This window comes from Helianthus annuus, chromosome 1 (genome assembly GCF_002127325.2).
Source record: "Helianthus annuus cultivar XRQ/B chromosome 1, HanXRQr2.0-SUNRISE, whole genome shotgun sequence".
NCBI classification, from domain to species: Eukaryota; Viridiplantae; Streptophyta; class Magnoliopsida; order Asterales; family Asteraceae; genus Helianthus; species Helianthus annuus.
In genome coordinates, this window is record NC_035433.2 from 128,046,403 (window position 1) to 128,059,731 (window position 13,329).

Genomic DNA, 13,329 nt, shown 5'->3' on the forward strand with positions numbered 1-13,329 from the left:
CGTTATGATCAATAGTGTTAAAGCAAACAATTATAGGGTAAGGTTATTGTATAAATGGTTTTAATATACTAAACGTGAGAAGTGAAGATAGTTTTATTTAATTTCTCATCTTATTAAGTGCATATTTTAGTCTCAGAATAAAAAAATAAATTTGTGTATTTATACTGGTAGAGTAATTATGTAGTTACTCTAGTGTAATTGCATATAATCACTCAATTAGTATAAATACACGGAATTTTTATTTTAAAAAAATTATTTTATATTTTCAACTAAACACCATATTTAAATAAATAAAACAAATTAAATCTTATTTCTCACATTTAGTATGATAAAGACTATTTTTATTTTTACCCGATAATTATAAACTACGTTATCTTTATGAAGTTGAGGTGGTCGTTGAGGGCAATATGGACATTTTCATCACAATTAAAAATCAGTGAGTCTCTAAAAAAACAAACACTCCAATAAGAATGCAAAGATGTGAAACAAAACAGCATGGGGGGTTGGTGAGAATAAAGACGATTTTACCCTTCTCACCCACCCACGCTACCAAACTCAAGACAATGACATTATGTTGACACATTTGGCTCATAAAATGGCATCATGGCACTCTTTAAGATCTCCAACGTCAATATCAATTGACAAAATTAGCCACCAACTGGCGCAACTACAATGGAGTTGCAAAACATATAACGATAACATTTTATTTAGGGTTTTTACATATTCTCCCCTCCTAAACTAGCTTATTATATATTTACCCAATGATAAAATTCAATTACATATTTCCATTTTCTAACTTATACATATTTCTCATTTTCATTAAAAATACTCTTTTTGATGACTATTTTACCCTTAATAAACTAATTCAATGAATATTTACATATTTCCCTTTTCTAATATCCTCAATCAGTTACATATTTTCCCCATTCATATATTATTTCTCCTCTTCTCAAACAATACTATAAGTAATACTTATAGTAAAAAAACACTAATGAGCACGTACATATTATGTCACCTAAAATTGGCTATAATTTTACAAGTGAATATTACATTAATACCTTCTTTTTTGCGTAGTCAAATGAAAAGATATAGATATGTTTGATTTTTTTTTTTTTTTTTTTGTGTGTGGAGAGAGGAGTAAAATTAATTAGCATGCATAATTTAAACACTTAAATCATCCCACAGGTTCATTGATCAAGGTCACATTTACATATAGTTTTCATTTAATTTTGTCATCTGGAATCATATCAGAAAGCAAAATATTAAGAGGAAAAAGGTCAAACATGACCATGTTTCTCATGAACCGTAAATGTAAAGTGGTTTAATTGGTAAAAAAAATGTCTTTATATTAATTGGATGTCTTGAATCTACTAGTCTTTAATCGGTAAAAAATGCCTTTGTATTTAGTATGAAGATGGGAGAAGATTATTAAGAAAATGGTAATTGAGTAATTTCACAAAAAAAAAGGGAATTATGTAATTGTTTTTTTTTAAACTATTTGGGGAAATATGTAATAAGCCCTCTTAGGAGGAGGAAATATGTAAAAATCCATATTTGTATATGACTAGATTAAAATTATTTTTGAGTTGAGTTTTGATAATTTAACTGAGTTTAAAATTATTCTTTTTTACTCTCTGAGTACCTAGTTGGTAAATGTGTAACCATCTGAGTTTAATTTTTTTTTTACTCTATTAACCAAGTTAGTTAAGTATATAAGTATTTTAGTCATTTTACACCTAAGTACTACCCTTGCATAAAATACTTACAAAATAATTTACCCACTTTATTTATTAATATATATAATACACACACTCAAACATGTTCTCTCTATCCATTTTCTCTCGTCCTTCATCTCTACTAGGGCTGTAAACGAACTGAATGTTTAGTGAACAGTTCGTTAACCGTTCGGTGGAAAATTCGTTTATGTTCGTTCGATTAGCTTAACGAACGAACACGAACAAAAATTTTTGTTCGGTTAGCTTAGCGAACGAACACGGACACAGGTCTCGTTCATTCGACTGCGTTCATGAATGTTATATGTTTGGCTACGTTTGTTTGTGTTCGTTTGATTATGTTAAAAAAATAATAAACATTTTATCTAAACATATTTAAAATTTGAAACCCTTGTTTTTCTAACTTAGCTAAAATTTGGACTTTCTAAGACTTTTTTTGGGATAATTATGACCAAGTTAGTTAAACTTGATTCATCGTTTGGTAGTGTAGTAGACATCTTATGTTTCGATTTATTATTTGATGGTTGTATTTAACTACTTATATCCAATGTTTAAGGATAACAATACTTTTATTTTTTATTTTCAAGTTAAATGTCCGTTTTCGTTCGTTTGTGTTCGAGGCCAGTGTTCAGGAACTGTTCGTGAACAACTAAATTTCCTTAACGATCGAACACAAACTTATGTTCGATATGCGCCCGGGAACAGTTCGTGAACATGTTAATTTCCTTAACGAACGAACACGAACATGGTCTTGTTCGTGTTTGTTCGGTTCATTTACAGCCCTAATCTTTAGCACTCCACCACCGTTGCTCCTGCACCGTTAACCACCACCACCACCACCGTCACAGCCACCCCATCACCTCACCACTACCACTCCACCACCTCACCATCATCACTCCACCGTTGCACAATCTTTGTATTTGAATATTAAACACTTTAATGTTATGAATGTATTCTTAATCTTAATACTTCCGCTGCATTATTATTAATTAATTGTGATAATTGCTACCAAACCGTCACGACTAAACCCATCCGGGCCCACCTGAAATCGGGGTGTGACACTTTATTTTTTTCTAGCCAATCAGAACCCAATTTACTTTTTGTTAGTTACAACCTCACTACTAGGGCTGTTCATGAGCCGATCCGAACCGAGCGGACCTTTGCTCGTGCTTGGCTCGTTTACAAACCGAACTGAGCAGAGCGACTCATTTAAAACTGAGCCTCAAATCAAGCGAGCATTTTCCGAGCAATAAATATTCCGAGCGATCGTCGAGCGAAGTTTGAGCGATTTGGACAACTGTGTCGCCCGATTTAAATTTGTTGAGAGAGATAGTGACAATGTTGGGTCTCAAGTTTTATGTGTTTAAAAAGGTACATTTCATGGCATAATATTTTTCTTATGAATAAGAATGTTGTGGCCGACGAGGCGATGATCATATTGCACGAACAATAACGTTGAGAGCAGGAGACGATCAACTTAGGGTAACAACATGAAACATTGAGGCGATGAGTAAATTGTTGTTTATCGGTTAGGGTTTAGCATTTAGATTTGATTGATTTTTTATTGATGTGATTGAGCTAGTACGTATAGATATTGTTGTAAATTTGTATATAGTGGACCAGTATCTAATAAAACGGTATATATAAAACTAAAAATTTAATTTATATTTAAGTATATATGTATGTGTGTATATATATTGGTGTGTGTGTGTCTAGGGGAAGCATCCACTAAAAAGTAGATTTTGCTTAAGTAGCCTAAGAAAGATTGTGATGATGACATGTGTCACTCTTAATAAGTAAGAATGAAGGGCATTTTAGTCTTTATAAATAGGAGTGAAAATGACACGTGGCACCCCTTTTGTTTTTTTAAAATACAACAAAAAAATCTAGTAAAAAAAATTAGCACAAAAAATCTAGTACAAAAAAATATAGCACAAAAAATGTAGTACAAAAAAATATAGCACAAATAGTCTAGTACAAAATAATATAGCACAAAAAATGTAGTAAAAAAATATAGCACAAAAAAATCTCGTACAAAAAAATTTAGCAAAAAATGTAGTACAAAAAAATATAGCACAAAAAATTGAGAAAAAAAATGAAGACAAAAAAATTCAGCACAAAAAATTTAACACAAAAATATAGTACAAAAATCAAGCACAAAAAATGTTATACAAGATAGAAATACAACACATTTTAGTGGGTTTTTTTAGTCTTCATATTTTATATAGCAATATGGTACTCAGATTAAAGATAAAAAGACGCTCGATTTTATGGTGAAATTTTTATGAAAAAATAATGTCGTATAAAAAAGTTATGAACGTTTAAAAAACGGGGGTGAAATATGCATATGCATTGCATGTTGAGAGAGAAAATCCATAAATAGGATTTTCCCAAGATACTCTTACACTTCTCCTTTCTCCTACACTTTCATCTTAACCATTGATTTGAAAAACGAATGGCTAAGATTCTTTTTTATCCTACTTAGGCAAAATCAACTTTTTATTTGATCTTATCCCTGTGTATCTATATATATGCATAATTTATGTTTGTGATATATATGTGTATACTAGTAGGGTGCCCGCGCAATGCGGCGGGGGCAACACTTTGCATTGCGGTACTCAAAATGTTTTAACGTCTGGTTGGAGGTTCGTTAACAGATATTGAGTTCTGGGTTTTGTATGAAGGTTCTAACAATTGATTTAAAAGTTATATTTCTTACCTTAAACTCAAAACAAAGCAAAATTGGTGGTAAGGAGTGGTGATGGTGCGCAACACTTGTGACGTTTATAAGCTATCGTGTAATGCGAGGATGACGAATGAAATGGACCAGGATGGCAAGCTACCAAACTTCGATTATTTATTATAATTGTTACCATTTGAATGTTGATTTTGGTGGTTGCGGTGGTCGTCGACATCGGAAAAAACAAAGAAAGAGAGAACGATGGAGAGACAGCAAATAATATGACGAGTTTTAAAAGTTTTGGCAATAATTTCTTAAAACAACTCAAAATGGTTTCAATTGATTATGCCAATGATGGCTTCATGAATGCTTGTGATGGTTCCCTCATTCAAGACTCCGATTAGTTACGAATCGATGTGGCAAATAACTCCACTTTGAACTTTATTTACTATTTATTTATAACTTCAAGTTCCTAATTCCACCTCTTTATTTTGTAATTTTATTATCTTTTATATTTTTTCTCAATTACCTTTTAACATTAAATGGTTTAGTAAACTTTGAGGTGAGGATTTTAGAGATTTTACCGGCTTTTCATGATTGCCTAGTTAAGCCTATTTTATCACTTCAAGAACTATCTATAGCTAATTGTATATTCATCAAGAACTATCAGTTTTAAAGACAATATGTTTTACCCTAACAAAAATAAATTAATAAGCATAAACATTTTTCTTCATCCAAAAATTCATAAGCGTTAAGCTAATTAAAAAATAGAAACCGATGTCAAGATTTCTTGAAAAGAAAAAAAAATGTACCTTTTTCAATCACAACCCTCAGATATTAACTTTAGACCTTCAGAGTCTACAGCAGTTGGTTTTTTCAATAAGTTTAGAATCAGAGACACACTACCCATATTCTGTAACCAAACTTTTAATATTCTTCATCAACAAATTACGGTACCATACATCATAAAGTTATAAAATGATATTAAGTAGAATTAGAACTATACACCATATCTATAAATAAACCTTGTTCCATCTACGGGTCAGCCAAGAAAGATAATGGAATGTAATGTTCATTCCATTAAGGCTGACCAACAATATAACTTCTGAAATAGACCCAAAAGAATTTCAAAATGACTGAAGTTAAATATATTAATGTCCTATATTACTCAAATACACCATCCGCCCGCCTTCTTTCGAACCGCCACCGGTAGTTACTGTTCCTACTTCCCACTCTTTTATTTCACCGTCAAAGCATGTGAAAGAGAAAGCAAGCCAACCAATGTTTGCAAGCTTATTCCACTTATGGAGTCCTAAATATATCCTACCTATAATGTAAATTATACTACTATGAAACACAAGCTCATATAATAGACTATATCATGTACAAAAAAAAAAAAAAAAAAAACATTTCAAAGTATCAAAAGACAACAGTTTTACCTAACTATGACTATATGCACCAGGAGCACTTCAAGAATTCGACCAAGGATCTGCCATGCTCGTTCAAATCAACACTACAAGTTTAATGATGCACATTAAGGTATTTGATTTAATACAGAATTTGTAAAAAGATTCATAATTGACAACTGGTTAAATATATATACCTAAACAAACCCTATGTAAATTGAGTTACCTAAGCCGAAGAAAATATTCCACTTCGAACATATCCCTACGTAAAAAAACAATTTTAAATGTTTTGATGAATAAAAGTGTACCCTATTATCTACTTGGTTAAGGGCAAAATGTAATGTTCTAATTTGAGGTTGATTATTTCAAACTCACCATTCTCAGAAAATTCAAAATTATAAGTTTAAAAAACATGACTCAATACTATTAAACAAAGTAACAAACATTAGAAGCACTAACAAAAAAAAATGACTCAATCCTAAAATCATGTCAGAAAAGTAAAAAAAATAAGATCAAGTAATGAATTAACAAACCTTGAGGTTAAGGGAGTCAACAATAAGAGAGGAGTTGACTCATGATAGGAGGAAGACTAATCTCTCAAAAAATCCACCACCGAAGTTGCATCTGACCATGATCAAATAAGGCCAACATCAACAAACTATACAAGTCTATGAAACAAAATCAACATTTATTCAAGTTAATCAGAAACATAAAGAAACAGTAGCCTACCTAGGGTTATTTTACCAGATCTAGCTAAAAAGTGCTCAAAACAACCAATCAACAAAAATAACTCAATAGAGAAATAAGGTTCGTGAATTTAGGTACCGATACAAAACCTACAATGATAAAGATGGAGTTGTTAGTAGCCGGTGCCTCTGGCGGACGAAGGAGCAGAAGTAGGAAAACGAAACAATGAGAGAAGGTGGAAGACGACTGAAGAGTATCCTGAGAGAGAGAGAGAGATGGCGACGGGGTATCTTCCTATGTGCTTTATAAAACAATACAGATAACAACTATATGTTTTAAATTTTAAAAATTGTTTCCCACTTAATTTTTTCCATCCTTTTTTATAGAACGTTTGTTATACTATCTATCCTTAAAATTAGGAAGTTTTGTTAAATTTGACTAAAGTATAAAGAAATTGTTTAATCAACTATCTGATAATAGTTTTAGTTTTTAAAATTTTAGAATGAAAATGTTATAGAACCTATTATTTAACATATTAAATGATTATATAGTATAGATTAGTTGTTATATTCATCTTTAATCACTTGTACATTAAAGCATTATCTACTTGTACCTTTTAATCCGTGCGTCGATATTGAACAAGACAACTACCGAAACGTCGACAAAAATGTGTAAGTCGTCATGATATCTTTGGATTTTTTTAAACAATATTGTTTATAAGATATGTCAAGAATAAGGAAAAAAAATATAAGTTTGTTGTGCAAGGATGAATTGTAACTAATTATCTATAATTTTGTTAAAACCTTAGGGATTTAACTGTAATAAGTTTAGGGGCTAAAAAATAAATAGTGTTTAAAAGACCAAACTGCCCTCATTTTAGGGGTCTTTCTATAAATAAAGGAGGGAAAAATTCTTATTTTTTGGGTATCTTAAAATGCCCTTGCCTCATGCATTATAATATAGTATAGATACATGTTTATATATGTGTGTATATGATACATATATACTAATTAAAAATAATAATTCGAGCCGAACGGATATTTGCTCATGATTGGCTCGTTTACAAACTGAATGAACAGATCGTCTCGTTTACAACCAAGCATCAATTCAAACGAGTATTTTCCAAACAATGTCCGAACAAGCGAGCAGCGAGCGGTTTGGACGGCCCTACTCGCTACTAGGTAAGGGTAACTTTTGTACTTATGATAGATATAAACTTTGAAAAATCAAATTTCTCAAAACTAATTTTTTTTGAAGATTTACCCGCCCACACGCCCATTCCTACAATGGGTACGGATAAAGCATAGCATCTGCCCGACGTCTTCTTCATGGATACCCCAAAATCTGACCTAAATCAACAATCTTCTTCCACTGTTAGCGCCTTCTCAGATTGGGATATAGATTTCACCGAAGAAGAACTCCAATCAATTGAAGCCATATTTCAATCTGCAACTTCTTCTTCTTCCTCTCGAAAACCACCTGTTGCCGATTGCGACGGTGATCGTCCTAAAACACGCCGGAGATTGCCTGATTCGCTCTTCAATTTCACAGAACAATCCGCATTTTCATCTCACAACGCCTCAAGTTCGTCTTCTTTATTGCCGTGCCCTAGAAATCGCTTCAGATCCTGTCATCGTGGTAATTTGTTTGATTTTTTTGTTTTGTTTGGATTGGATTAGGTCTTTGATTATATGTTAATAAACGTATATTATTTCTTCGCATACTCAGAAAGAACCGTAGGTATTGTTAATGGAAAATTTGGACTTTCTCGCAATTGGCTTGGTAACCGAAATTATGAAATGAGTAAAGTTAAGTTGCAGTTTATCTGATTGTTGGCGAGGGTTTAAAACGGAGGCGTAAAGCACACCGCTTTTTGTAGGCAAGGCTCACGTACATTGTAATGTTGTATAGGGTTTTTTTACATATCTTATAGGTTTTAAACATTTCCTAGCCAAGTTTTAAGTTCAAAATTGGATTATCCGGTTTTCGGATATTCGAAAAATTCGGATAGTGAATATTATGGGTTCGGATATCCGAATTCATAAAAAAATTCAACAAATTCGTTTCGTGCAGAGATTAAAACTAAACCTATATTTGATTTTCCGAATTTTCAACGTTAAAAACAGCGAACTTTTATAAATCCACATCCGAATCCGACTATTTACTATTTTTTTATTATATTTCAAACTAAACTTAGTGCTCATATACTATATATATTTAAAAAAGAGTTATTAGTTTTTGGATATCGGATTATCCGGTTTTCAGATATCCGAAATTTCAGATTCGGATTTTCTGATTCGGTTTCGAATCTGGATTTTTTTGATCACCCCTAGTAAGTTTTATATATGATTTAATTTATAAATTACATACGTATACAACCTAAAAATCTATATGTACAACATTCTGATGTATAAAAACTCGCCATGTACAAGAGGCGCACGGCTGCAGCTACACTTCAGGCAGCTTTTATGTGAAAGAAATGCGAATCATCAATTATGTACAACTTGCGTCTTATGTAGTAAAAATCGTGGACCCTCGCCTTAAGCTGCACCTTGCGCCTAGGCACGGTTTTTAAAACCAAGCTTTGTATATCCAACTGTGAATATACTAGAAAACTAGCTAATTGCCCGACATTCAACCATGAAAGCAAGCAAGTTGTTGATTCATTTAGGTACTTTGTTTGAGTTTTGGACTTTTGGTTGCCCGCAACTTTTGTTCTGTGTTGGTGCGTGTGATCATTGTTTCCATCATCTAAGACTTTGTAGTCATGTATTTGAGTTTTGAAATGTATAAATTCCACCAAATTGACTGTAACTCAAAGCAAGAGAATAATGCAAAACCTTTTGAATGTGCATAAATGGAGATGTGCTTTACTTTGTTGAGCGGACAATGCTAGAATTACAATTTACATGACTAAATGGTTGCAGTCATATTTCTCATTTGCATGTCACACAATGACACAAAGTGATTCTTCACTAACATCTAGTCATCTGGTAATGCTGTATAGTGCTTCAGTCATTTGCATTCATTTTGAGATTGAATTTGTTTAAAAAAAAAGTATTGCTATTTTTTTTATATCGATACACAAGACATAAGTGATTTATGAGTATCTTATCTGTGATTCTTGTTTCAGCTACACCAAAGATGAGATATCCTGCAATGACTTTTAAGGGTCATATTGTGTACAGCCGGACATTCTCAGAAGTGGAGAAAGCTGCAGACGAGCTATTAAGATTCGTTGAAACTAAAAATAGTGATGGCAGCCGTGCTGCTATTGGATTTGACATTGAGTGGAGACCGTCATTCAAGAAAGGTTACTGTTTTAACTGAATCTTTTTTATACTGTTGTTCTTTACAGTCCATGTAATATTTCTCAAAAACATAATATCCACTAATGGAATACAATACTTCATTATATATACTAGTATTTCTTTACCAAGAGCTATGAACCGTGCAGGTGTAGCGCAATCCAAGGCGGCAGTTCTACAGATATGTGCAGATGCTGCCCGTTGCCATGTAATGCATATCATTCATTCTGGATTTCCTCAGAATTTGAAAACTCTTCTTGCGGATTCTAGATTTATAAAGGTCAGTGAGTGTTGTGGAATTGATATTTAACGTGTCCTTACTATTATGAAACTACTGTGTCTCATTAGAGTTTTATGCAATCTTTTTATAAAATTAATAGGTTGGAGTTGGCATTGCTGGTGATGCGCGTAAGGTTTTTAATGATCATAACGTGTCTGTAGATGCCTTAGAAGATTTGTCGCGTTTAGCCAATAAAAAGCTTGGTGGAGAGCCCAAGATGTGGGGCTTGTCATCATTAACAGAGAAGCTTACATGTAAACAGGTATATTAAATTTGGTTGTATTTTTTCCTCCAACGGGGATCATTATTTTGAGCAAGTATAGTTTTTATAACCTTTTTTTATTATTATTAAATTTATATAACTTACACACTTATTTATTAAAGAAACGTGAACCGTTGTAGTTCTTTTCTTGTCTAGAATGATTCATTCAGGTTGTGTTTTAATGTTTAGTTTTAACACTTAGTTGTGTCACTGGTTTAATTAAAGTATTAAATAGCCTGATGGTAAACTAATTACAAATCTTACAAATTTCTAACCAAGATTCAACTGCATGCAGGTTCTAAAACCCTCGAAGATTAGATTAGGAAATTGGGAAGCTAATCCTTTGTCAGTGGAACAGCTGAAATATGCAGCCACCGATGCATTTGTTTCTTGGCACTTGCATGAGGTAAGCAAAATGTGCGGGTCAAGACAAGTAAAATTTAAGGCGGGTCGGATTGGCTTGTCCTGCAAAACATTTCTGGTTGATTCTTTTAAAAGTTACAGTAAAGTACACGGATGGTTCCTGTGCTTAACCAATATTTTGGATTTGGTTCCTAACTTTTTAACAGTACACGGATGGTCCCTATGGTTTGCACTTTGTAACGCATTTAGCCCCCAGCTAACAAATCTAAAGATCTCAGCATGTCCAAGTTAGGTACTAAATGCGTTGCAAAGTGCAAACCACATGGACCCTCTATGTACTTTTTGGCATAAGTTTGGGACTAAATGCGTTACAAAGTGCAAACCACAGGGACCATTCGTGTACTTTTAGGAAGCTAGGGACCGAATCCAAAATTTTGGTTAACCACAAGGACCACCCGTGTACTTTAGTCTAAAAGTTATGTCTCACTTAGCTAATTTATATAGTATGATTGCATAAAATGATAAAACTATTATTAAGATAATGGATCAACTTTTTTAGAAATAGTTCTTTCTCACACACAAATTAACCTTAAGATTTGATCAGGTTCTCAACCGTCTACCAGATCCCGATACTCATACAAACGAGGGGGTGGAAGCTGTGGCACCCCCGTCGGTTTCTTGAAGTAGAAGCAACATATTGTTTAATGTGAGTCATCTGTAAGTCCCATGGCCTGGAATCCAAACTGTTAACTGTGTTTATCTGTTGGACTTATTTTTTTCTCATTAAATTATATGGGGAACGTTTTTCTACCTATTTAAGAAAACATTTTTATATTTTAAATTATGTTATGAGCATTTTTTAATACTTCTAGCCATTTTTATTTAGTTACCCATACCCATGGGTAATAAGACCAACTTCTTGTGTAATAGCCATTTTTATTTAGTTACCCATACCCATGGGTAATAAGACCAACTTCTTGTGTAAATTATTTTCGAGTTACTGGAGGTGAGAAAAATGGCGGGATTTAGCTTGTCGTTAAGAGTTAAAACAAGTAGTTTTTTAGTAGGGGTGAGCAGAAAAAAACGTTTTAAGTGATTAACATAACTATCACCGGAAAAACCAAAAAAAAATCAAATCAAAGAAAATGAAAAAAAGTTGAGTTTTGATTCTTTTGATAACTAGCTTGTATGGTTCGATTTCTGTTAAATGCGTATTATAAGATTGTACAAAAATATGTTGTCACTTGCGTTTCGCATTTTTCCTTTTGTATAACCTTTTTTTCTTCAAAATTTACCCATTTTACACAGTACAGCACCAATGGGTGGGAAACTTGGAATTAATGTAATAAAGTTTGTTCTTTTTTCCTTTTAGGAAATGCATGAAAATAGTTAAAATTTAATGATATACTTCTATAGCCATGTTACTTGCTAGTTATGTGCATTGTAGACATTACATGACAATGATCACGTATGCACTTTAACTTGTGACCCCTCTTCAAATGCTTGCTTAAATTCCTATTGTACGTGAAATTGTTGCGTTTCATCTTTTCATCATGTACCATTGATAAAGTGTGCGTTTTGCCATTTGTCAATGAAATTCAAGCCAAATGCAAATCTGACTCGCGTATACCCTGTAGTGTCTGAGTATTTGACTAGTATTTCTAGTTGATGCATGAAGAAACCATCTTCATAACTCTTCTAAGCGCACACCTTGATCCAAGTATATCTGAGCTTTATACAGCTACAAGATCAATTTTTGTTTCCAGTTAGTTCGTAAAGTCAACCATGCAAGTGGTGTTCTACACCACTATCGGGTTATCAAAAGGTCAGAGCACGACTTTAGAAATTTTCATCACACTGGCGGAAAATGGTAGGGTGTATGTGTATGTCCTATTTGTTCGTTTTAAAAAAGGTTGATTTTTCTTACTAGAATTTATGGTGTGTCTCCGAGGTTTACAGATCTTGTTACAATTTCACTATGCTAACATAACAATATAGCTAGGAATGGTGGCTAAACTTCTATGTCGTTGATGGTGTTATACTTTTTCGCCTTTTACTAGATATTGTTTTGTTTTTAATCAATCGACCGATATTAACAACACATGTAACATTGTAAGGATATAGTGTTTGTTTGTAATATGTTTCTACCCAATAGTGTGTTGAGAATAACCAAAATAATCACATTAGTAAGAGTTTATATCTTGTAAAAATAAACAGATTTAATCACAATATAATTAATTGTTGGTACATGAAGGAAAGGTGACACGACTATGTGTGACGTTAAATGTGAGAGTATAGATAAATAATATGCGGAAAAAGTATTAATTTCATAACCTTTTTTTAACCTTATAATACTGGTACTATTTATATGGTGGGCTGATTGCTTATATGGTGGGTCGATTGCTTATGCACGGCTAGAGATGGACATAATAACCGGTTTTAAACTCGAACTCGTAGAATCGACCCGTATCCGGTTTCAGTTCCAACCCGATGTATAGAAGACCCGGTTGCGGGTTCAAAATACCTGGCGGTTCTTACCCGATTCCATATTTCTTGATTATAAATGGGTCGTACCTGGTTCCTAACCTGTACCTGGTTAGTACTCGTACC

General features: G+C 32.9%; 1 protein-coding gene across 1 annotated transcript; it reads left to right on the forward strand.

Moving 5' to 3' along the window:
- The first annotated feature begins 7,746 nt into the window (after positions 1–7,746).
- On the forward strand, positions 7,747–11,580 carry LOC110877336 (Werner Syndrome-like exonuclease). The gene is made up of 6 exons (XM_022125484.2): positions 7,747–8,144; positions 9,640–9,819; positions 9,964–10,094; positions 10,195–10,356; positions 10,652–10,762; positions 11,324–11,580. Exons 1-6 carry the CDS (start codon positions 7,835–7,837, stop codon positions 11,399–11,401), a joined length of 972 nt encoding a protein of 323 aa, XP_021981176.1. The 5' UTR covers positions 7,747–7,834; the 3' UTR covers positions 11,402–11,580.
- The last annotated feature ends 1,749 nt before the right edge of the window (positions 11,581–13,329 follow it).